Source organism: Ptychodera flava, chromosome 21 (genome assembly GCF_041260155.1).
Source record: "Ptychodera flava strain L36383 chromosome 21, AS_Pfla_20210202, whole genome shotgun sequence".
NCBI classification, from domain to species: domain Eukaryota; kingdom Metazoa; phylum Hemichordata; class Enteropneusta; family Ptychoderidae; genus Ptychodera; species Ptychodera flava.
In genome coordinates, this window is record NC_091948.1 from 11,996,711 (window position 1) to 12,022,448 (window position 25,738).

The 25,738-nt window shown below is 37.1% G+C and overlaps 1 protein-coding gene across 2 annotated transcripts; it reads left to right on the plus strand.

The window, feature by feature from the left end:
• Positions 1 to 6,846: 6,846 nt before the first annotated feature.
• On the plus strand, positions 6,847 to 24,273 carry LOC139121413 (stimulated by retinoic acid gene 6 protein-like). Of its 2 annotated transcripts, none has more exons than XM_070686265.1 (18): positions 6,847 to 7,277; positions 8,614 to 8,698; positions 9,498 to 9,583; positions 9,974 to 10,116; positions 10,925 to 11,045; positions 11,931 to 11,982; positions 12,765 to 12,908; positions 13,729 to 13,805; positions 14,626 to 14,746; positions 15,413 to 15,575; positions 16,061 to 16,136; positions 16,578 to 16,653; positions 17,096 to 17,144; positions 17,866 to 17,983; positions 20,405 to 20,524; positions 20,943 to 21,106; positions 21,521 to 21,739; positions 22,407 to 24,273. In XM_070686265.1, exons 1-18 carry the CDS (start codon positions 7,225 to 7,227, stop codon positions 23,276 to 23,278), a joined length of 2,739 nt encoding a protein of 912 aa, XP_070542366.1. In that variant the 5' UTR covers positions 6,847 to 7,224; the 3' UTR covers positions 23,279 to 24,273. The 2 variants fall into 2 exon arrangements, with proteins under 2 accessions (XP_070542366.1, XP_070542368.1); XM_070686267.1 differs by having other exon boundaries at positions 21,521 to 21,700.
• Positions 24,274 to 25,738: the final 1,465 nt, after the last annotated feature.

Below are 25,738 nucleotides of genomic sequence, written 5' to 3' on the forward strand. Positions count from 1 at the left end.
TCCAAGAGTAAAATTAATTTCTTTATGGAAAAAAGATTTTCTCAGAGCAGCAAATTGAAATACAGAGAATAAAACTTTTTTCTCAATGGCGAGAAATTATTTTCTGAAGACAACAAAACTAATTCTTTCAAGATATATTTTCTACATATGAGTGTGGTTTAAGAATTTGGTAAAACTGAACTGAGAAAAAACGAAAAAGGAAGGATGAAAAAGTCAAACTTTTTTTCAGAGCGAAATTTATTTCTGAGAGGAGAAATATTTCATGTGAGGGCGCAATTACCTGTAATGCATCAAACTCTTTCTAGCGAGAGTAGGCTAAACATATTTTGGGGAAGAGTAAAACATTTTTCCGACGAGCAAAACTTTATTCTAACGGCGGCGGAAGTTAAAGTATCCCACCATACAACACCCAAGTTCGATGACCCAGAGTCTCCGAGACAACCATGACTGACTTCATCGGCGATGCAGGCACGCTAGCCCGGCACTAGCTGCAGTACAGTACCTCTAGGTTTACCTGGGTATTTGGGTCGGACGGTTTGCCGTACTGTACTGCAGCTAGCCCGGCCCTACCCTGCCTGCGTACGATGTTGTGTGTTGGGGCCGTATAACGCCGGGAACATACAGCATCGTACGCAGTGCTATGGGCACGGGCACGCAAACGAGTCAGTTCAACAGTTGCCACTTGTCCGAGTCCCCGAAGAACGGTTTTGTGTTTGAGTGATTCGTCCTGACTGCAGACGTTGTGCGACGGGATGGACCGCATTGGGTTCCTTCATTAGCTCTGCATGGGCTGCCATAGCCCTGCATGCAGGTCTGTGTGTTCCCGGCGTATAACGCCGGGAACACATAGACCTGTACGGAGGGCTATGCCATGCAGAGCTAATGAAGAACCCCAATACGGTCCCGTCGCACACCGTCTGCCGTCAGGACGAATCACTCAAACATAAAACCGTTCTTCGGGGACTCAGACAAGTGGCAACTGACCCGCGTGCCCGTAGCCCTGTGTACGATGTTGTGAATGTGAGTTCCCGGCGTTATACGGCCCCAACACACAGCATCGTACGCAGGCAGGGTAGGGCCGGGCTGGTGTGCACGTATCGCTGATGAAGTCAGTCACGGTTGTCTCGGAGAGCAGATCGTCTATGTAGCCGGCACGAACACGAACTGATACCGGCTACCAACTCGGAGACTGGGTCATCAAACTTGGATGTTGTATGGTGGGATACTTTAACTTCCGCCGCCGTTAAAATAGTTTTGCTCGTCGGAAAAATGTTTTACTCTTCCCAAAAATATGTTTACTCTCGCTAGAAAGAGTTGCCATGCATTATAGGTAATTGCGCCCTCACATGAAATATTTCTCCTCTCAGGAATAAATTTCGCTCTGAAGAAAAGTAAGTTTGACTTTTTCATCCCTTTTTCGTTCTTTCTCAGTTCAGTTTTACCAATTCTTAAACCACACTCATATGTAGAAAATATCTTGAAGGAATTAGTTTTGTTGTCTTCAGAAAATAATTTCTCTCCGTTGAGAAAAAGTTTTATGCACTATATTTCAATTTGGTGCTCTGAGAAAATCTTTTTTCCATAAAGAAATTAATTTTACTCTTGAAAAATAAAACTTTTCTTTAAGAATTTAAGTTTTCTGCTCTAAAGACATAAGGTTATGTCATTTAAGTAACTCAGTTCGCGCTCAGCAAAAATCTTCAACTCTTGCTGTGAACAATTTTTACTTCTTTTCGAAATAAAAATCGTTTTTGAGAAACAAATATTTTGTTCAAAGTTAAAGTTATTTTTTAAAAGTTAAAATGTTTTTGTTAAAAGTTTTTAAAAACAGTTTACCCCAAAAATAAAGTTTCCCCGTTCAGAAATAAAAGTTTGCTGTGGAGAAATAAAATTTCTTACAAATATTAAATATATTGTCAAGAAATATGAGTTTATGTTCAAAAGTAATAAATTTCCATGACGTGTAGGGGAGTCTGTTATCTTGAAAAAATTTTACGTTTGTTTTACAAAATAAAAAATACTTTTGAGAAACATATTTTCTTTATTGTTAAAACTAAAAATACTTTCGAGAAGTTAAAGTTAAGATAATGTTCAGATAATGTTGCCCGTACAAAATTAAAAGTTTGCGGTGGAGAAATAAAATCTCTTACAAATATTAAAGATATTGTCAAGAAAAATTAGAGTTTATATTCAAAAGTAATAGAGTTCCGTGACGTGTAGGGGCCACCGTAGACAACAGCCTTGCTCTATCACAATGGGGCCAGAAATACTCTTCAATAGCCGCATCATTACAGTTCCTGCAAAAACTCTACCCGTTGCAATGAGCAAATGACTTTCAAAAACCACGTTGTGCCGAACACGTATCGCTTGCAATCACCTCCTGTCACCGAAGTGTCGGACGTACTGAAAAGAAGAGTCGGTGTCAAGTATTTTACGCCGTTTACAGGCGGTTGGGTGGCATCCTAATCAAAGCATCGTGTTTCTGGTGTTTGTTTGTTATGCATTCGCTATTGTTATGATATAATAAGACAACAAACGATGACAATGTATACCTACACGGGACATTCAAACTATGAAGGCGCCATGCAAGGCGCCATGTTGGTCAGAGGTCCGAAGGTCAGCAGGTCAAGTTCACGGAACGCAACATAACACAGTCCCTCTACTCATGCCATGGTAGACGGACTGTGAACACACGGAACAGAAAATACGTGTATTTGTCGACGTGAACATTTGTCTTTTTCTCCATGAAGTGAAAATGTTAAATATTTGTGTCCAAAGTACGACAATAAATCAAACAATCTCTGCGACCGGTCGTGGATCAAAATGTCGGAGAAAAATGTAACACTTTACAGCCACGACCCCACGACCGATTTCGAAGGAAAACCTTTGGAAATATACTTTACTTTCTCTCAGTGTCCATGGCCACGACCCCACGACCGGTTCTGAAGGGAAAAACTTCGAAAAATATCTTATTTTCTCCCGACTTGCATCGCCACGACTCCACGACCGGTCGTGAAGGAAAAACTTCGAAAATATGCTTCATTTTCTCTCAGTGTCCATGGCCACGACCCCACGACCGGTTCTGAAGGGAAAAACTTCGAAAACTACTTTATTTTCTACCAACATGCATCGCCACGACCCCACGACCGGTTTCGAAGGAAAAACTTTGAAAAACTAATTTATTTTCTCCCAACATGCATCGCCACGACCCCACGACCGGTCGTGAATGAAAAACTTTGAAAATATATTTTATTTCCTGTCCATGTCCATCGCCACGACTCCACGACCGGTGGTGAAGGAAAATCTTTGAAAAACTACTTTATTTTCTCCCGACATGCATCGCCACGACTCCACGACCGGTTTCGAAGGAAAAACTTCGAAAAACTACTTTATTTTCTCCCAACATGCATCGCCACGACTCCGCGACCGGTCGTGAAGGAAAAACTTTGAGAAACTACTTTATTTTCTCTCAACATGCATCGCCACGACCCCACGACCGGTTGTGAATGAAAAACTTTGAAAATATATTTCATTTCCTGTCCATGTCCATGGCCACGACTCCACGACCGGTGGTGAAGGAAAAACTTCGAAAAACTACTCTATTTTCTCCCGACATGCATCGACACGACTCCACGACCGGTTTCGAAGGAAAAACTTCGAAAAACTAATTTATTTTCTCCCAACATGCATCGCCACGACTCCACGACCGGTGGTGTAGGAAAAACTTCGAAAAACTACTTTATTTTCTCTCAACATGCATCGCCACGACCCCACGACCGGTTGTGAATGAAAAACTTTGAAAATATATTTCATTTCCTGTCCATGTCCATGGCCACGACCCCACGACCGGTGGTGAAGGAAAATCTTCGAAAAACTACTTTATTTTTTTCTCAGCTTGTATGGCCACGACTCCACGACCAGTCGTCATTGGAAACTTTGAAAAAATACTTTAATTTCGCCCGACAACCTTGGCCACGACCCCACGACCAGGGATGAAGGAAAAACTTTGAAAAAATACTTTATTTTCTCCCGAAATAAAATACATTCGTTTCTCTCAGTTGCATGGCCACGACTCCACAACCGGTCGTGATAGAAAAACTTTGAAAAACTTCTTTATTTTATCCCGAAAACCTTGGCCACGACCAAACGACCGGTGGAAATTGAAAAACTTTGAAAAATACATTCTTTTCTCTCAGTTTGCATGGCCGCGACCCCACGACCGGCCGCGAAAGAAAAAAATTGAAAAAAACTAAGTTTGTTTTCTCTCAGTTTGCATGGCCACGACTCCACGACCGGTCGTAATTGGAAAACTTTAAAAAACTTTATTTTCTCCCGACAACCTTGGCCACGACCCCACGACCAGGGATGAAGGAAAAACATTGACAAAATACTTTATTTTCTAATGACATGCATGGCCACGACCCCACGACCGGTGGTGAAGGAAAAACTTTGAAAAACTACTTTATTTTCTCTCAGTTTGCATGGCCACGACCCCACGACCAGTGCTGAAGAATGACTTTGAGAAACTACCTTTAAGTTATTAGGCTATGTCCTGACATGCATGGCCACGACCCCACGACAGGTGTCGAAGGAAAAATTTTGAAAAAACACTTTATTTCTATCCATTTGCACAGCAATAACCCCACGAGCTATCGTACGACAAAGGAATACAGAGAAGCTCTGCATGTTGTTTAAATATGATTTAGCATATTTTATTTTCTCCCGACATTTATCGCCACGAACCCAAGACGCTAGTGATTTCAAAACTTTCAAAAAGTACTTTAGTTCAACCCATGTGCATCGCAACGACCCAACGATCTATCCATCTCCATCTATCCGTACAACTCCGGGATGCAGAGAAGCTGGACATATGAATAAACTTTTTTTTCGGTCAGTATCAATCCCACATCCGGGTATTTTCAAACATGATCTCTTCACACAAGGCGCATAGCATTTTGCAGCAGTTCACGACTGATAACGGTCGTACGACTGGTCGTGAAGCGTGCTCATAAAAATCGTTGGTTCATTTTGGGCCGGGTATCGTAAGTCCACATGTACTTGAAATGAGCTCTCTTTCTTGCACAGTTTACTTTGTGCAACAGCTGCCGTCGCGTCTTGCATAGGTTTTCGTTGACGAAAATGTTGTTTCGTTGCTGGTAGCCTAGAGTAGCTGTTGTGACACCGCGCAATTTCCGTCTATTTTCATAGATGTGGTTTCTCTTCTTCCGAGTTGTAAATCTGACAATTATCGGTCGAACGCGAACACTGCCGTTACGCAACTGCTGTGAAGGTCGACTTTCACTGGGTTGTGCATTGTCTTTGAGTCCGATTCGATGAGAAATGTCTGTGTCACTCGCAGCTATCGAGGGATCGATCTTTCGTAGGACATTTAAGACAACAACATCAGTGTCCTCTTGGCCTTGGTCAGGTTCGGGAACGCCAGTAATTTCAAGGTTGACCCGACGATTGTACTGGTCAAGGCTATGCAAACTGATTCAAGCACAGAAACTCGTTTACGTAATTGGTCATTGTCAAATTTCAGCGCGGTATTTGAATCTTGCAAAGTTTTCATTTCAGTTTTCAAGTTCTCAAATTGATAATTTATAAATTCCATTGATTTGACCATTTCGATTTGTGATTCTTTTAGCTGTTTAACATCATCTTTGATTTCCATTATAGCATTCAGCACCTTTGTGATTTGTGACTCAGACTCACTGTTTGCAGCTGTGGACGTCAGCGGTGTGGTTGTCGCCATTGCCGAAGGACCTGTTGCTTCAGTTGCAGCTTGGCCTTTTCCAAACCTTTGCTTTTCGCACTTTGCACACAGCATAAGATCCCCTTGGCAGAGCTTGACCTTCCGCTTGGCTTTACAATCATCACAATTCATGTTTGCTGGCATAAATTTCACAATTGCATGTAAATTACAGAAAGTAATTTGGAGCGACGTGAAATACGTGTGTCTACGCTCATAGCGCCCTCAATTTTGTACTATAGTTGCCAGTACTTGCAGCTCGGCTTGAAAACCAGATCCGTCAGGTCAGTTATGGAACATATACTGGCAAAAAATAAAGCCCCCAGCGTTCCAAAAAGGAGAGATATATGGTTGAATATTTTGCAGCTCCGGGAGTCTTGTGAAATTTATTTTTAAATAATGTCTTCCAGCAATTTACGACTTAGGGTTCTCATAAGAAGACAATTTTGAACAGTTACTGACACCTCTGATATCCCCTCAATAGTTTGCAATTTAGCATCGAAATTCGATTACACGGCCATTACATCGTATGTATGATTTCTCCCATCACACCTTGTACACTTCCCTCGTGTTTTTTAAGTAAAACTCATTCCACAATCAAAATGGAATTTATTGTCAAGTCTACATAACTGTAAATATAGGAAACAAACAAACATAAGTTGAAGGATTGGTCTGAAAAAGCAACCACTGAGTGTGAACGATGGAAAAAGTATCAATGATATGATTTCATTACAAGAATGCGTCTAAGGCACATCCTTTACCTTTAAGTGTCAACGCTTGAAAACTAAGCATCAAGATGACAGATTTTTAATTCATCATTTTATAAAATACCTCGTAAGATCTGATTCATGCATCAAGACAAGTAGTATTTCACTGTATTTCAGTTGCACTGCATAGGATTGAAGGGTAACCTTAATTCCATCTAGAACTATCGACCTCTCTATGTTCAAAATTGTAAATTTCACATAGGAAGTGATACAATATACAAGTTATATACGTAATATCTGATGTTGTATTGACACTCCTCCCAGGGTTGCTCGCCTACGTACGTGTGGGACGAGTAAAATTTTGGTGTAGCGCCGCCTACGGTTTCCAATGGAGAATCAGTTGAGAGGTCAATCACTTGAAGTTTGCTTGTACGCGCAACTCAAGTCAAATTATCCACAGCAGTCGACATTGAAGTGTAGCGGGTCAGTACTGAAAGGGTGTCATGTTGTGCTTATAGTTATGTAATTTGTTTGACCATAAGATAACCTTATAGATAGAATTAGATAGCAGAGAAAGAACCGCACGTTTCATTTTCCATAGAAGTCATGTACAAGAAGAGGAAGGGCAGATAAAGTTCGTAAAGAAGTGACGTCAGTGGCGCAAACTTTGCAGGACAGGCTAGACCACGGGACAGTTCGTCAGCGTGGGCGCTTACTGTGAAATACAGGAGGATCAACTTTCGATCGATCGCGGACATATCGAATATGGAGGAGATTACGGGGTTCATAGTAAAAGGTGGATTTGTTGCCACAGACAGGTAAGTAATTACACTCGTCCGGTCGAAGAGCGGACCGTAACAAATTTTTGGATGAACCTCTAAACCAATGATACAAATGAAACAAGGAAGCGCCATATTCGCCCATTTAGCAGACGGTGTTTTACGGTACTGGAATTACAGGTGATATTGGGCTACTTTTTAGTAATTATGTCTCTGTATATTATGATGATTAAACAATTTGAAAAGCAGCAGTATAAATCTGCATTGCAAGGCAATTCAAAGTTTCCCACAACTACAGAAAAACAGCGAAACCAGAGTAATGTTATGTTGTGAGGATTCGGCCGTAGTGCATCTTCCATACTCAGGATATATCCACCGGACATTTTTCTTCCCAATTTGACAGTTGCTACTTCCTCAGATCATTTCTAAAGCCAAAACTTGCAGAACAGTTCCCAAATTTATCAAAATTATTTTGTGCTAAACTAAATATATCTTACTGTATAACAAATCCAGGTATAAAAGGGGGATTGGAGATCAGAAGCATTTTTATAACTTACCACACTATGTGCGTTGCTTTTGATTGAATCACCAACTTGCGACAACAACATTTCGTCCTTGAAATTTAGAAGCCTAGTGCACAACATGTTTTAATATAATAGGACTTTAGTAATAACGGATATGGTACTGGTTTAAATAAACTGAAACATTTCCACCATTCCAGTCAGCCATACTTCATATTATTTCTAGAAAAAAAAATTCTGAAGGGGAATCTGTCTGTTCGTATGCAACACTTGGACTTTGGAAGCTCAATAAATGGCCGACAGGATGATAATATGATAGCTAAATTGAGGAAGTGTTGACAGCTCTTGATAATGATTAACCAGGATAGCATCAGAGTAAATAATGAACAGGGGAAATTTGTAAACGAAACAGACTTCGTTAAAATATATTTATAAAAATTCTGCATAAAACATGGTATCAGGACCAGAGGACTGGAGTTCCAAACTCAAATGAGGATGAGTTTATCTGGCTCAGTAAATGAATTAATAGATTATAGAATGTGTTGCTCGTGCGTTAAACCATAGACAGTTGTTCCCCCCTCTACTGTCTATGGTTAAACAGTACAATTATATTCTACCAAATGTAAAAATTGCTTATAATGAAACATTACAATTAGACTTGTGTAACATTTTAAGCTTTACATAAATACCAATACAACTATCAGTCATGTTTGATGAGAATTAAGCATCAAATGATGAAACAATACAGTGAACTCATTTTCTGTCACTATAAATTTGACAGCAGCCACCAATCAAATTTATTGTTGCATAACCAGGAAGCATATTTTCTACATTGTTTATTGTTTTCATTTCAGTAATTCATCAACGGAGAATGTTAACTGTCGCTTAGATGATTACATCCAGATGGACGTCTTTGTTCATGTTTGTTTGATACCTTCTGTAAGTTATTGGGAACAGCGAATTTATTTTATTTCCATTTTTGGATGTCAGTGTCAGTGTGCAAGGAATGGATTGTTAGATACCAGTGGATGCTGACATACCATCACACACATGGAACTTTGGCCAGAGTTCCCTGGGATACACTGAGTGCTGATGTGCAGGTTTTTTGCATTCTAAAAATTAGGCAAATTATGTATTTTGGAAAGCATACATTTATCTTTTCTACAGTTACACACTTAGATACTTACCAACATTCATTTTAATATTTTTCTCAAAAATCACCATGGCTACACAACATAATTTTTTCAGTAGTTTTGCTCTGCAGATTTCTCATCTATTATTGATCACCCCCTCATTATATCAAATGATCTGTCCCTAATTGACTCAAGGAAGTTATCTTTGATTCAAGAAAATATTACATATTGCCTGTACTTGTATAGCGTTGACTCAAATGATTTCTGAAAAATTCCCAAATTAACTTAAAAGAGTTCAGAATCATGTCATGGTTGAATCTCAAAATTGATTTAGGCTTATATACTATCCATATGCTCACTATCTTGTGAAAAAAAACAATTATCACAGTCATACTGTATTCACTTCCAAAGTCAATTTATTAATTCCCATTTACAAGAGATGAACAACAGACAAACAACATACATCCACAATAAAAAATATATTACTGTGTTTGAAAATATTCAAATTTCCTATTTTTAACTCTGTAATTATGAAGTTCCTTTGTCATTTTATACATTTATTGATAGAAGTACTGGATATTCATGACTGACCGTTCTACTTTCAGGTTACGATTGTTGTGATCCTTTCATTTCTGGCGAAGAGACAAACTAAGTATTTGGACGTCTGTTGGGGAAGACCTGGCATGTTGTCGTAAGTTTCAATCTTCAATTAATGATAAATTTTCAATTTTGTGTCTTCTTATCTTTGTATTTGCCATCCTGACAGTGTAATCCCAGTGTTTACAATCTTTGTACAGTCGAATAACATCACCATGTGTAGAAGGATCCATGGGATGCCATAGGATTCTAATAAACTTGATCTCAAATCCCAGCAATGACTATGTGATCCTGAAGTATCAGTTTTACCAACTTTTTTCAATCTTTGTGAAGCATTAAATTTCCATTATAAACTCTACAATTAAAATTTTGCACAGTTTAGAAATGTTGGTATTTTTTCCCTATACACCGTTTTCAAGCCACATAATGTATGATCAATTTATGTTTAAAACACAACTTTTATTCATCTCACTGCTACTACCAGGCCTGTGAATTTCATGGAAAACTATAGCAACAGGTGGTCATATGCCATAGCATTTGGTGCAACCACTAGTATGTTAGTCGCTCTGTTCTGGGGAACTTATTCTTCCTACTTTGGATCAAACATACAGAGTCTCTGGGCCAAAGGTAAGAAAACTTGTTTACTACCGAACTCTCCTGACCTATCAGTGACCTTTGAACTTTAGTTTACCTATAAAAAGAGTGACTCATTAAAATGTGATAACCCACATGTTGTAAAGTCTTGACAAGAAAGAGAGTCATAAAAAAGACTTACATTGTAATTTTAGCCAGGATGACTTTCGCTCACCAATCTGTATGACCTCATGGCCAGTGATCAGTGAATTCTCAGTTACCTTGACCAGCTTGAATATCCAGATACGCTACAGTTATGATATTACCAACTTGCGATTCATGTTATTTACATTTTTTCTAGTTTAATAGCAGACTTGTAAACAAATATTTTGGTAGTTTTCATGTCACATGTCTCCCCAAGTAGTAATGATACACAGCTATCATAAATGAATACGATGAACATCGAATCTGTTTGAAGAACATTTTCATCTTCAAATGTATGGAATATAATTTCTTAATTGGCTAGTTGATCTGACTACACAACAGATTCACCTCAGTTTATAAACATCAGGAAATCTCAGTATGTAATATTTATATCATGTAATAAGTAACTGCTAAAGTGAAAAAAAAAATTAAATTCATGAACATTATAGTTGGTACAGTCACCAGATATTCCATGGATGTTGTAGGATATGAAAGGTTTTGAAAGAGTGCTTTAAGATTGGCTGTTATCTGATACTATTTCTTGAGACCCCTGCATTTAATTTAAGAGATATTACATTTATGACAGTCTATTAGTCTTTGTCATGCAGAAATTACAACTATAAAGTAATTATGTTTCTTTGTGTTCTATTTTTCACAGTGTTCATTGGTCTGCTGTCAGTAGCTGAGATAGGAATCAATTTCTATCCTTTCTTCATCTGTTTAGCATGTCCATATAAACTTGTTGGTTCGTCACTGGGATTCCTGTATGCTGGCTTGTGGTGAGCTTACATTGAATTGTAAAATATTGGTTGCTAAAATATATGTTGTAAGGTCCCTCATAAGGGATGCAGGAAATGTATTTAAATGCGTATGTTAATCAACGTCTCCTGTTGGAATCATCATATAAACAAACTTCCTAAAGTTTCATTTCTGAAAAAGTATTAAACATGATATAACATGTTCTGAACAAATAGATTCAGGTTCTGGACAATGAATAATTAAACTAAAACTGAAATCTGAGCTTTCATTGGTTCTAATATGAAAAGCATCATCAGCATAGTTTCTGTGAACTTGCATTCATTTTGAAATTCTGAGAGTTCAGCAATGTGGCCTCCGATCAGCTTTGATTTATGTAGATTTGACCAGGTCAATGAACCTATGGATAGAAAAGTTGCCAAAGCAGCGATGCAGCAATCAAACAACACTGAGTATGGCTATCCTCTAGCATGAAGACTGTTTGCATAAGAGCCAACAATTCCCACTGATATTGGCCCCCACGAACTTGCACAATATATGCCATTCCCTTCCCGTAACATCGCATGTGAAAAAACAACTGTATCCAACTTTTATTATGTTTTGCCAGAGAAATGAGGTTATCAACAGTGCACTTTGGTATTTGTTAGTCCATATGAGTCCACATTTATATCTGCTACCATAAACCCTTCCTTGCCATTTATAACCTATACTGTGAATAAGTGTTGTGATCTATTACCTGGAACAATTCAAGTGGTGCAGTCACTCGAGACAGATTTATTATTTGCCACTGTACAACACCATTATGTGATGCAAGTCATTGATAAAACATGATAAAATAATCTTTTCCGTTCATACACTTCATTTCTTATAAAAGGAAAATTAACATAGTTGTCCATATTATTTCTCAGGTTCTCTGTTCAGTTGTACAATATAATTGTTTGCCCAAGACCACCTACTGCTGTAAGTATTGTTTTATTCGTTATGTGTGTGTGTGGGTGTACGTGCACATCATGTGATTCTAACCAGCTGTTGCTGAGCAATTTGAGTTAAACTACCGGTACATGTACAAAAAAACTCATATGGTATTTAAATGCTGTCTTCAATGAGATTCTTGAGAATGTGAACACAACCTTTGGCAGGTGTGCTCTCTGTAACTTATGACTTTTCTGAAGCTATTAAGTCAACTTTAACAATTTCTGGAAATGTCTTTTCATCGGTCGTATACCACTACATGTAATATGTAAATGTTTCTTGCGTCAAGAAAAACTTTGTGTCAGCTTACATCAACATGATAATCACTGCCCTTAAGTATCGCAATACCTGGTATTTTTGTGTGGGGATTATCTACGGAGGCAAGACAGTTTGTTGGAGAACACTCTCATCAAGGTATAAATACGTCTGAAATATTTGCATAATGGCATTGTTATGAATCTTTCAGCACAATCATATTTTGTTTTTGGTAAGACAAGTCAAGACGCCATGCTTGGCATAAGTTTAGCATACATACAGAGCACACAGTCTGTAACATATCAATCTTCCTTTACTGCTTTTGGAACTTGCCAGAAACATATCATGGACGTAAAAAATAGATGTCCATGCTTATATTCAGTCAAAAACAAAAAGCCGTGATTTTCATGATATGTCTCATGATATCAAAGCTTAATAATGTAAAAAAAATGTTCACATCTTTGAAATGGTTGTAGGCACTCTAACTGACAAGTGACTTCATATTTGATTTTCAGTTGTTTGATTATCAGTCACTGGTCATCCAGCTTCCAGTTCTGTGCTGCCTGTTGTTTCTGTTATTCCGGTATCTCCAGAGATTCTGTCTGGCTCTGAGAAACTGGTACTACGATTTGAAAGACCAGGATGAAGAGGAAGATGAGGTGAAAAAAAATTTTTTTTTCTACTTCAGGGTTTTTATGCTCCTCGAAAGTCCTTGAATTTTAAAGCTTCCTGGAAAGTCCTGGAAAAGTACTTAAAAATGAAATTGAGTCCTATGAAATTGTGGAAAATTGATAATCTCCCACTCTCAAAAATGACAGGATGATCGGTGGTGATAAAAGTGATAACTTTATTGTATATAAAAGTGATACATTGTAAAAACGTTCCTTGGAAAATGGTATTTTGGACCTCTAAAAGTCCTATGAAATTGCTGAAAAAGTCCTTAAAAGTTCTTTAATTTTAACTTACTTTGAATGTATTGATTCTCAATGTATTTCAATGTTCATATTTTTGTTAAGAGTTTAGGTATATACTACACCTTTTCAAACACCTTTCTTTGTAGTTAAGGCAACTATGTAATTGAAAAAAATTAAAACAAAATTGTGCTGTAACATTAAATTGAAAAGTCATAGCATAAAAATCTGTTAAACTTGTCTTTTCACTGACCAGCGTTTGCACCACTGCCCTTAAGTATGGATATTTTGGAGGGTCTAAAATGCCAGTGATAAATGGGAACAAAAACAAGTGCATACTTGGGTCATGATAATTTATTTCATGATTTTTCAAACACACTTCAAAACTTTTCTCATTGAATGTCATAAGTTTAAAAACAAAGCACTAGTGTTATTCTATAGTCCTGTAAAAGACCTATTAAGACATCTGAGGATTACTTGTACAGTTATCACGGCCAACAACATGTTCACCCAACTTAATATGTAATCTATGACTATTAATTTTTTTTTAATCATTATCACTTTGCAGGATGACACCAAAATTCTTAAGGACCATCAACTAATACATGTAAGAAGATTACTAGAGAAACCAAAGGAAGAGATAAGGTATAGTCTAACAAAACGTACAGTCATTGTAACACCAAAGTATCATGATGCATAGAATTTTCTGAAAACTGATTTTCTTACTTTTAGATTTAATGGACAGTTGCTGTCCTTAGTGTTTTGCTGTGTCATGAAGCATAGGGTCAATCTCAGTCATGAACACACAAATAATGTTGATCATCAAGGATTTTGGTTTCAAATATGAAAACTTCAATATATCATAACAAGGCAACTAAAAACCAATGAGCTGCAACAATAAGCAAAGTGGAAACATCACCATCTGTACATCTGATTTAAATCAGACTGACAAAACATAAAATCTGTCATTTGATAATTATAATATTTTAGATGTTTCAAGAGCGTGTAAGTGCACTAAGTTTTGTGAAAGGGCAAGTAAGTTTTTATGATTTCTTTTTGTGCTGTTTGGCAAAACCCATTTAATTTGGAACTCTGATTTTTCTCATCAACAATTAATGCTATCAAGAAAGCCTTGGTGTAGAGAACGTTTTGACCAACATGTGGCTAAAACAGATGACCTGATAGTCAAGATGGTATTTAGAATTGCTCTCCAATGAGTGTAACTGCTTAACCCTTTGAGTGCTGTGATTTTTCCCGCCAAAATTTTAGCAAAAAAATTTTACCAATTTGCATGAATTTTTTTTCAAGTTTCTTTCGATAATTTTGGACCAAATGGACATCACTTTTCATTGACTACAGTTTGCAATCAAAATTTTTGGAAAAATCTGAAAAAAATTGACAGGGTTGTAAAGGCGACAGAAATTGACTTGGGCACTCAAAGGGTCAATGAACTTTTTCGTCATAGTGAAGAAGAGCTTCCCAAATGGAGGCAGATGTTGCACAAGATTTACATTCCAGACCCAGGGTTCCGTTATTCACCACGTTTCATATGCACAATGGTTGTGCTATTGCTGTGTCTCTATCAGGTACAGTAATATTTGCAATAAAAATTCCAACGCTGTTCAAATTTGATAAAGAAAGTTGTAGATGATTTCACCATTGCTCAAGTCATACACATAATTCTACTTCTAGTCTTGTTTAATATTATGTCACCAGTTTACACCAGTCATTTTCAAATTTGCTACAGTTGTATTTGTGATATTTCACATTCTTACATTTCATTTAATAATCACAGAATTTCTTTTTAAATTAACTATTTTTCATATAACTCTTCCTTGCTTTCAAGCGATTGATAAAGCTATCAGTATATATAGCCAAAATATCAGTTTTTCGTCAAAAAACCTAATTTTTCCCATCTACTTTCACTGTGGTCTGTGACTTGGGTAATTTAACCAAATTTTAAGGTTTGTTTATTCCATGTCTGAATGATTTACATGCGTTTCTTCTGACCTACACGTAAGCTGGACAGATCTTGGTAACTTTTTCAAACTCATCGTAAGACTCTGTAAATGTCCACTTGTGGATTTTGTGTAATGCTATATCAAGAAAAATTGTCTTGGAATTTGTAAGAGTTAATTTGATACATTACTGGATAGTCATTTTTTGGTACAGCTCTTAATTTGCCTAGCAGTATATTGAATCATATTGCTACGTCGTTTACCAGTATATTTGATGTGTTTAACCCTTTGCAGATTGTCATCCTGTTTGTATACCTAGTGGCCCTTCTGTTCATAGGCTTACAGGACTGGGTTCTCACCTTGATAGATGAAGTTGGGCCAAATCTAAATATAACTGAACAAGCTGAGTTCAACAGCACTATGCTTTCTATTGCCAGGCTTATTCACATTTCACAAGGTTTGTAAAATGTCAGATCAGACAATTCATATATTAGTTATAATTATGACTCATTCTGGAAGTCAGTGTTAGTTATATCTGAATGAAAATTAGCTTACAAAATATTTGAAAATAAAAAAAATAGAGTTGTTATTTTGTGATACTGTTCTGGGTATTTTGTAAAGATTTTTTCGATGGTCTATTTTGGCACACATAAAGAATAGTGGACCTTGGAGAAACCAGTCCTTGGGTGTCATTCATTATAATATTGTTCATGTCAGGATATCCTTTGTGAAACCAGCCCAACACCCAAACTCACTGGTTCAAAAATTTACTCCTCAATGAATGACATTTGATAATTACTTCCTATTTGGCCCACTGCCCTTAATGCTTTCACGTACTTGAAGATGATATAGTACAGAAAATTATTTACGTCCAAGTGTTTTTAAAACACTTGAATGTGCATTATTTACCTGTAGTTTGAGAGATTGTCTTTTTACCTGCAGATTGTTGGTATGCTGCTTGTGCATTCACTACGTTAATTGAGTTGTTGTTCCTGGTGCACATTACAATATGCTTCAGGTAAGACAGCATGAAGGACAGAGAAAATTACAATCAAAGTGTAAAATGCATCAACAGTATCAGAAATTCAAGTACAAAAGGGATTATTATAGTTAGGAAAATAACTGATGTCTTAATGTCTAAATACACACACACACACACACACACACACACACACACACACACACAGCACATATTATGAATGGTGGAAGTTATATTATTAACCTTCTTTGCTGTACCACAGATGTTAAACTTTCTGTGCACAGAGGTTTCAACACACTTATATGATATTGAGATACTATGATGAAATATAGCTTTCTTGTTTTTGATATCATGACGTACTAGAGTGCAGTTTCAAAACATTTAAAAGATGCAAGCTGCAAATATTCAACAGACTCGACAGTGTTGAAATACAGGAACCATTTTTACTATGCATATTTACAATTTGTACCTTATCTACAGAAAACACATGAAGCGTATGTGGCGTGGCCACAAGATATATGCTCCCATAAAGAAGCCAACATCAGCATTCACTGTGGTGAGTCACGTACATCCTGTGTTTGGAAATTATAGAATCAGCACCTTTTATTTATGATCTAAACAACAATGTGTATCATCACTGACGAAATGTGAATATAGGGGGTTTGAAGGCCACCCCTTGCCAATATTTCTGAAAACCCATATACATATAACACTGGTAGCATACAGTATTGGTCTGTCTTGCTTGGTGTTTATTTGTCCGAAAGGTAAGCGCAGACAATCTCAATTTATACAGGTTCTAATTGTTATCTAGAAGACTGTATTTTGCACAACTGTGGCAATGAAAACAATTCAGTAACTCAGTGTTCAATGGCATAAATGGCTTCACTGACTCTTCCATTGCACAATACAGTAAAATTTAACTACACTGTTTCTTATAATTTTGATATTCTTCCTTTTAAACACTGTGATGCACTCACTTTATTTTCTGTCACACACAGGGAGAAGGTCTGAAGTACTCTGGCTACCAGATTGCATATTTTCTGTGGAGTAAGTGATTACTAATTAGTATATTTGTTTCAAGTTTGAGTGACTCATTTTCCACATTATGTCATTGAGACAAATTCTATGAGTCACACGTCAGCATTGACTTCTGTTTTCCTTTTGCGTAGGAGTACTTTGTTTTTGTTTCAATAAATCTTGAACAAAACTAGAATTTATAGATTTCACTTTCACAATAGGTAATAAAGTTCTTTGCACTATACAGTGAATGGTCCAGAGCAATACTTTGATGTACATGAATAATAAGTATTCATTGAAATTAATAAATGTGAGTCTGTCAGTGATAATTGCAACTTTGATTTAGTTATTCTTACCAAAAGCCCAGATGTGATTCAGTTGCAAGGAACGAACACGATTGACTTTCCATGTTGATTAATAACACAAAATTCCTGATGAATTTTATTTTGATTTTGTGTTAGATAAAATTGCATTTAGATCAACATAAACGACTTTATTGATCCACTGGTATACATTGATATTTATCCTAATTTTATGTACATGTATCTTTGTTTCTAGTATTGACATTTTTCTAATGCAATTCTTCATACAAGTCACTAACAATCGAGACACCCAAAAGTTTCCCATAATATGACCTCTGACCTCCTCTTCCCTAACTTGCATGCTGATTATAGTTTTGAGACAACCTATCTGTTGTTGCATATGTATACCATATCGTATCAGTATGCATGTAATTATGTTTCATTGGCAGGTTATCTGGTGATACAAATTTTTCTCTGGCTGGTGTGTCTACTGCTTACTTACCTTCTTGTAGTACCCTTTATGGACCAGTATTTCCACGCTCTGATTTCTATCATTCAAGTCTTGGTGTAAGTACACACTAAACATTCCTCAAAATACGGTGGATGAATTCTTATTCAAAGCCTCTATTACTGTAATGCAATATTTGATTGCTAACTTGAAAGTAACATTTTTATTACCCCTTTGTAATTGTCTGATTACAATTGCCATAATTTTTTTCACATCTTACTGAAGGTGAAAATAAAGAACTACACTGGTATGCAGATAAGAATGGACAGTGAAATTGATCTAAATGTTGCCACACTTGTGTAATTGGTTCGTAAAGTTGTTCCAAAACTTGACTCAGAAGTTGCACTGACATGTTATAACTGCAGTGAAAATCAAAGAGCTTTTATGGACCCATAATAAATACACACCAGGGAGTACACTTTGAAGTGCACTTCACATGCACAGACTCATATTACATTCCTTATAAGCTGCTTTGAGTTACATTGTATCACAGCCAAGTCAGAGTCTAGTTGTCATTAGAATCTTGTTGCCTTTGCATTGTAGAAGTTCTTTGGCAAAAAAAATCATGATTTACAGGAAAAGAGGTGTACAAACTCCAGAAGTACTAAGTGAGAAAGTTGTCAAAATGTACGGGTACAGAAAGTCAGGAAATCTTTACCCTACGCACACAGACACTAATCAGTGTCTACTTTATTAGCTCCGCTGTCAGCGACGCGGAGCTTATCAAGTAGGTTGATTTTCCGTCGTCGTCCGTCATCGTCCGTCGTCCGTCAACAATTGCCTTCTCCTCTGAAACCGCAAGTCCAATTGCTTTGAAATTTTATATGCAGTTCACTTTGGGTGACCTCACTTAAGTTTGTTCAAATTGTAGTGATATTTGCATATTTGTATTTTTGGGGCATTTTTTGGTGTTTTTGGTAAAAAAATCTTCTTCTCTGAAACCGCTTGTCCGATTGCTTTTAAATTTGATATGCAGTTTACTGAGGGTGACTTCAGTCAGATTTTTTCAAATCGTGGTGAAATTTGCATATTTGTATTTTTAAGGCAATTTTTGTCATTTTTGGTAAAAAAATCTTTAAAAATCTTCTTCTTCAAAATTTCAAGTCAGATAGCTTTGATATTTGGTACATATGTCCCTAGGGATGATCTATTTCAGATTTGTTCAAATTGTGCAGAAATATGCAAATTTGCATTTTAAAGGCAATTTTTGCCATTTTTGGTCAAAAAATGTTTTTTTTTCAAAAAGTACTGGTCTGATAGTTTTGAAATTTGGTATACAGGTTCCTATAGATGAACTTAGTAATATGTATTGAATTTCTGATGAAATCTGTAATTTTGTATTTTTGGGGCAATTTTTGCCATTTTTGGTCAAAAAATGTGTATTTCCAAAACTGCTCATCTTATAGCTTTGAAATTTGGTATACAGGTTCATACAGATCACCTTAATGATATTTGTTGAAATTATGATGAAATCTGCAATTTTGTAATTTTGGGGCAATTTTTGCCATTTTTGGTCAAAAAGTGTGTTTGTCAAAAAGTAGTGTTCTGATAGTTTTGAAATTTGGTATACAGGTTTCTACAAATGAGCTAAGTAATATATATTGAATTTCTGATGAAATCTGTAATTTTGTATTTTTGGGGCAATGTTGCCATTTTTGGTCAGAAAGTTTCAGTCTTAAAAAACTACTCATCGGATAGCTTTGGTTGACATGTTCTTAGGGATGATCCGATGTGATATATTCAAAGTATGATGAAATTGTGTATTTTTGCAGCTTATTTTAGCCACTTTTTTCTGGCCATTGCATTGAGCTATCAAAGATTTCCACCTTCTTCATCAACATGTGTCAAAAATAGTTACTCTCTACATAAACACAGCGGAGCTATATCGGCCGCTAGGTCGCTTGTTGCTTTATATCAACAATTACAGCAGAAGCCTACTGTGAAACAACACTATCATCCGTCTGTTGTTTGCCACAACTCAACTAAAGTTACCGATCCTGTAGTAAATTTTGAAACAACTTTACAAACCAATTACACAAGTGTGATAACATTTAGATCAATTTCACTCTCCATTCTTATCTGCATACAACAGTAATGGAAATAAAGCCTCTCAAAATTAGCAGAAGAAGAAATTAATTTTTTTTAAACAAGCTTTGGCATTTGACATTGTGTTCATAACAGACTCATCAGCCATTAAATCTACAAAAACTGGCAACATTTTAGCTCCTCCTCCATCATCAAATTTTGGTACCACTCTGATATTTTCATGAAAAAAGTAGGACACTGTGTGGGAAAAATTGGGATGAAATGAATAATGGAATTAATTTTCTAAGATTTGATAGAATTGAAGTCTTCACGATTGCTATGCTAGGAATGCTTCTCATCTGTCACAGAACATTATAATTCTAAAATATAATTTGATCAACATTAGTCAACAGAAATACCTCTGATTGTAGCCTCATACTTTTGTTCTCTTCTAGGCCATACTTGTCAGTAGCTGCGTTTGTACTCTGTGGTCAATATCTACTGGCCAAATACTGCTTTGTGCAAGACAGGATTGAACCCTCTGATGAGGACAAACCTCTCGCCTTGAAGAACAGGTATTTGGTTTCAACATGGTCAAAGTATATGCTGTTTTTGAGTCTCTAACTAATATAAACTCAGTGTTGAAGAACTAATTCTAACAACTAGAATCGTTATTTTTGTCTGCCTATCATTTTCATCAATGAAGTCCATGCAGGTATATGTAATGAGTGTGTGTGATGGTTACCAATGATCAACAGCTGAAAAATCACAGCACTTTAACTGCAGATTTGGATTTCTCTTGCAGACTTTCTAACAAATTAATTCTTAGCTCTTCATCACTTTTAAATTGAAACAATTTTACCAAAGCAACAATACAATGCATCCTACAGTGTATTTGTGGGTGAATGTCTCAAATATCTTTTTTTTCCTCATAATATTGTCTCAGCTACTTGGCTTTGTCTCTGATTGGATTCTCTGTTCTGTGTCTTTCAGACGTCTCTACCATAACTTTTCATACTTTCTGTTCTTCTACAACGTGGCTGTTGGTCTGGTAGTTTGTCTGTTGAGGATATTCATCGGTATGATCCTAGGAATACTCTTTCTAGGCAGGGTTGACAGGCCAATCTTAATGAGAGGATATGAAAGCATGGATCGAGGTAACACTTACTTCTGCATCTTCCCAGCCCACTACAGAATCAGTGGTTTCTCTACTATTTAAAGTGTTATACAATGCTGATATGATACATTTTTCATGTTTGTTGGGGAAGTGCTTGTAGGGGGTGTTGGGTGGGGGGTGGGATCGAGACACAACAAACTAACAAAATCTAACAAAATTCTGTCCCCACCAAAACAGGGCCACTTTGAGCTACTAATATACCTTTTGTGCCAGAAATTACATGTGGCCACTGATCACATAAGAGAGGTTCTAGTTCTGTAGAGGGCCTTGAACATGTACAATGCTACAGGACTATGAGAAGGAGACGCCATACAGCGGTAATTAACTGCTGAGTAAAGATGATTTATAACTGGACAGGTTTTGACTATTCTGTATCTCAAAATTATATTTGCAGGTTTTTCAGCGTATGTTGGCATGATATTTGTTGAGAACAGCCACTGCCATCCAGTCTTGGTCTGTTTCTGTCATCTCCTGATGAACAACATAGAGAAGCAGCGCAGATACGAGATGGGAGTGGGCACCCTGAATAAGCGAGGCACTGGAGGCAGTCACTGGAGCCGGAGCAGTAGTCGTGGTAGTTACAAATACAGCAGATCATGTACTATGGATGGTGGTTAGTGAGGAATTGAGGATAGAGTAGTAAAAAAGTAGCAGTTATAGCTTTCTAACCACTGAAATTCAAGAAAAAGATAAAGTTGCATGTAATCAGTTCGCCCAATTCCCAGTAAACAGGTCCATAATCAACATTAATTATAATGGATTTAGGTCAAAGCATGATTTTGATTGTAAAAGGCTTAATTCTGATTGCATCATCACACAATATTTTATCAAACTTTGGTACTATTCTCGCAGTATGGTTATTTACTGGTATGTCAAAATGCTTCACTTCATACTCAAGGCTGTTTTTCTAGCTCAGTTTTGTAGTGAGCTGAAAAAAACAATTCTATTTAATCCAAAGTTTCCCTGCTGCAGCTTCATCTCCCTGGTTACACCATTGAGGATGTTATTCACCTTAATTATGAAACTTGCTCAGAGATACTGATTTTTGACCATCAGAACAGAAAAAGATTATCAGTGTCACTCTCTCTCCATTGATGGCAAGCAGTGAAAACCAATTTTGAATAATTGTGTCAAAAACAAACAATGTAAATATGAAGAGAAAAAAAATCATGTGCATGAAATTTTTTTCAAGGCGAGACAGTAGCTTCTTTAGATGATTAACATTGTACAAGGAGTGAATATTTGAAAAGTATGTGATATTAACATTTTGTTTATTTCAGATGCTACACTGTCCAAATCATTCAAAAGAGCCTCATTTCACTGGCAAGTAGCCTACACTCTACTGAACAATCCCAGCCTGATTGAATTCAGAAAGAAAGAGAAAGCTGCTGAGTTTGACATCGCCGTGCATGGAAGCTACGTTGATCCACACGCTCAGGCAGTCCGGAAAAGATACAGGAAATGGCGGGCTGACTCGAAGGTGCTGGAGAACGGGGGAGTCAGCAGGAGCGTGTTCTATGATGATGAGGATGAGATTGAGGCGGAGGAGAGACTGATGAACAAGAGTCAGTTTTACGTCAACTTGGATGGTGAGAATAATGAGGAAATACCTCTGTCAAAGTCACGGACGAGCGGAGGAAGTCGGAATGATAACTCTGAGTATCACAGCAAAGAACACGACTCGGGCAGGAAGGATTTTGACCCAGATCTCAGTCAAGTTGTTGTGAGTGTCCACGACTCTGCAAATATTGAGCCAGAGTCGGAGTCTCAGTATATGAGTGATGAAAACAGTAACGAGGGAATGGACGGTGGGGAAAATCTCAGAGAGGTGAGCTCATTTGGGGCAAAACACCCTCATCGTCAACAACCGAAAGAAACCGCACCACCCCAAAGAGGAACACATGCCCATGATGTGGACAGGCAGTCCAGTCATGATGTATCAGGTGACCATGGTGGTAATACTTCACCCCAACCAATGGAAGCACACAACAGACTATACATGTACCAAGGGGATGCTGGACCGCCAGGTAATGAACACCAATCAGAACTGGCAAGTGAACATGATACAAATTTAATCCATAGATCAAGGAGAGGACAAGATCAAGGAGAGGACACTGCAGACAGTTCATACAAAAGACAGTCACTTGTGTGAAAGTTGTTTAACAGTACAACCGAGTAAAGTTGTCCAAATGCACTATGAATGCCCGATAAAATATTTCTTTCCATGGTCACAGATGGTGAAATTCTACAGGTAATCTGAAGAAGGTTCATCTTACTGTTTTTAGGAACATTTTCAGTATTGTTTTGCAAGTTCCTGCCATGAAAGGGAAAGTTAAATTTTTTTCCATCTGTCAAATAAACAACATGTTCTGAACGTTGTGTTGTGCTTCGTCCAGACAGTGTCACAATGTGTGACCAATAACTGATACTGTAAATTTGGTGAGCTAGTATTCCTGTGAAGCATTTCAAAATTCACCATAAACTAAAATTTATCAATTGGCTTGATAAAATATCTTCATCAAAAGTCTTCCAAAGCTGTATTGTCTACATCTTTAGACCTTTCATAATTCACTTTCCCAAATTTCATTCAGATACTTGTACTTATGTTTCCATATTTTCACTTTAAGTTAATTTTGTGTATTTTTTATTACCTTTCCACCACCATGGTTTGACCCAAACCCATTGTCATCAATGGTGATTGTGGACCTGTTTACAAGATATTGGGGGTGAACAGATTAAGCATTTGTTGAAACAGCAACAGGATCTTTTGACTGTTGCTCCATGTTTCTTTTGTGGATTTGAAGAATTCAAAAACAGTTAAAAGAGATTAAACATTCTCAAAAAGAAGCTTCCTTTAAATAATCTATACATGTATATATTACAATATTTACAAAAGGACTAACCTCTTAGTAAAGTGTGTATTTGCAGAAAAGGGAACAAAAGTTATACTATTTTAGATACCATTTTCATTACTTTATTCCATTTCTATGCTTTATTCAAAGTGGTTTCTGAGTAGATCTTTTAGTTCTATGACCTGACTTATTAAGTTTTACTGATTTATACTTTTAGTTGCTTTATACTATGCTTTCATTTCTACTTTTTGGAAAGAAAATGCAATAAACAATGCAACGGGAATGATGAAATGTACAGCCCTTGAATTAGCATTTGACTTTGTATAGTCATAACACAGAAGAGGGTATTATCATCAAATGACACCACAGACCTTCCACTGCACACATTGCTTGAGGGCAATTTTCTCTGTGCTTGAGAGGTTTATTTTTTCCCTGTGGCTGGTCAAATCAGCTATCTGGTTTTGTGTATGGCAATGCAAATATGTGTCTTCCTTGGATTTGATGGTCCAACTATTTGATAAGCCTACAAGGGGCTGATAAACTCTTAGAAAGTCAAAGCAGTTCAGTCAAATTACTTGTAGAATTCGATATTACTTATACTTAATTGATTGATCGATTGATCAGCAATCTGGTTACAACAAATTTGTAAAAGGTTTTGAAGAGGAACAATTTTTGGCAATTTTTTGGACCAGAGAAGTTCCTCCCAGTTGCAGAGCCAATTTCAGGATTTATACTTTTGACCGTTGGTGGCGATCTTTAAGACTTGGCTGCTGGCCACTGGTGGCGTAGGTTCATCAACATTTGTATATACTCCGATGCAACTTTATCATTGCCATATGTCAACGATAACATAATCGAGCATATACTTCTGTGGCATTACTCGGGACAGGGTTGGACTGACTTTTTCTGCTCATTTTGCAAGTAGGCTACTCAACAGGCAGATATTGATTAACTAGCAGAAGTTTGCAACCTAAACCTAACTGTAACAAAACAAAACATAACTTTACGTTGGGGAAGAAAATGTTTCACGCATACCTGCTTCTTTTGTTGTTGTTGTTGTTGTTGTTGTTGTTGTTTATTTTGCTCTTTGACGTAAAGTAAAACGTCACTATTCTGTACATTTATGGATGATTTCAGGAACGCGTAAAATTATAACGATCGGATTTCCTGGAATCATTTTGTCGTCCTCCAAAACAGTCACGTTCTATCAACAGCCATGCTTTAGTACACCGTAGCTAGGATCGTTTCCAGTGAAAAGTGATAAAATTGATATTTTACAGACATGACTCTGAACGAATAGAGCGCTACACAACTAAGACATCAGCACATGGGATTCATTTATAGGTTACGACCGTCCTTTTTATTATATTGCATCGCGAATTTCGGTGTGGAGACTGCCCAAACTGAATTCTCAAAGTTATGGCATATTACCAATGTAGGGGCCTGTGTATATTGCAAGATCTTGTGGTGTCGATACTCGAAAATTTAGCATACCAGATCTACAGACAGATTCTAGCTGAAACTGAAAGCGTCGGAGTCGATAGTCGGCAAGTGCAAATGACGGGACGTTCAAAGATAACGTTGTTAAATTGCATAATTAAGTCCGTCGTAAAAGCCGTACTGCTTCCTCGTTCTGACGTCATAAAATTGGAATAATCCGCTCTTTTGCACTGAATGACAAGAATTTTTCAGCGGGCGTCATAGCGTTGTAAGTGGACGTGTATTTTATAGTGGTCGTGGTTGGTTTTGAGTGCGTGAAC

Excerpts from the sequence above, each read along its gene's own strand:
- LOC139121413 (XM_070686265.1), top strand. The coding sequence starts at position 7,225 with ATGGAGGAGATTACGGGGTTCATAGTAAAAGGTGGATTTGTTGCCACA. Across the intron at positions 11,983-12,764 it reads GCCCAAGACCACCTACTGCT|TTGTTTGATTATCAGTCACT; the intron begins GTAAGTATTGTT and ends TTTGATTTTCAG. Across the intron at positions 17,145-17,865 it reads GATTGCATATTTTCTGTGGA|GTTATCTGGTGATACAAATT; the intron begins GTAAGTGATTAC and ends TTTCATTGGCAG.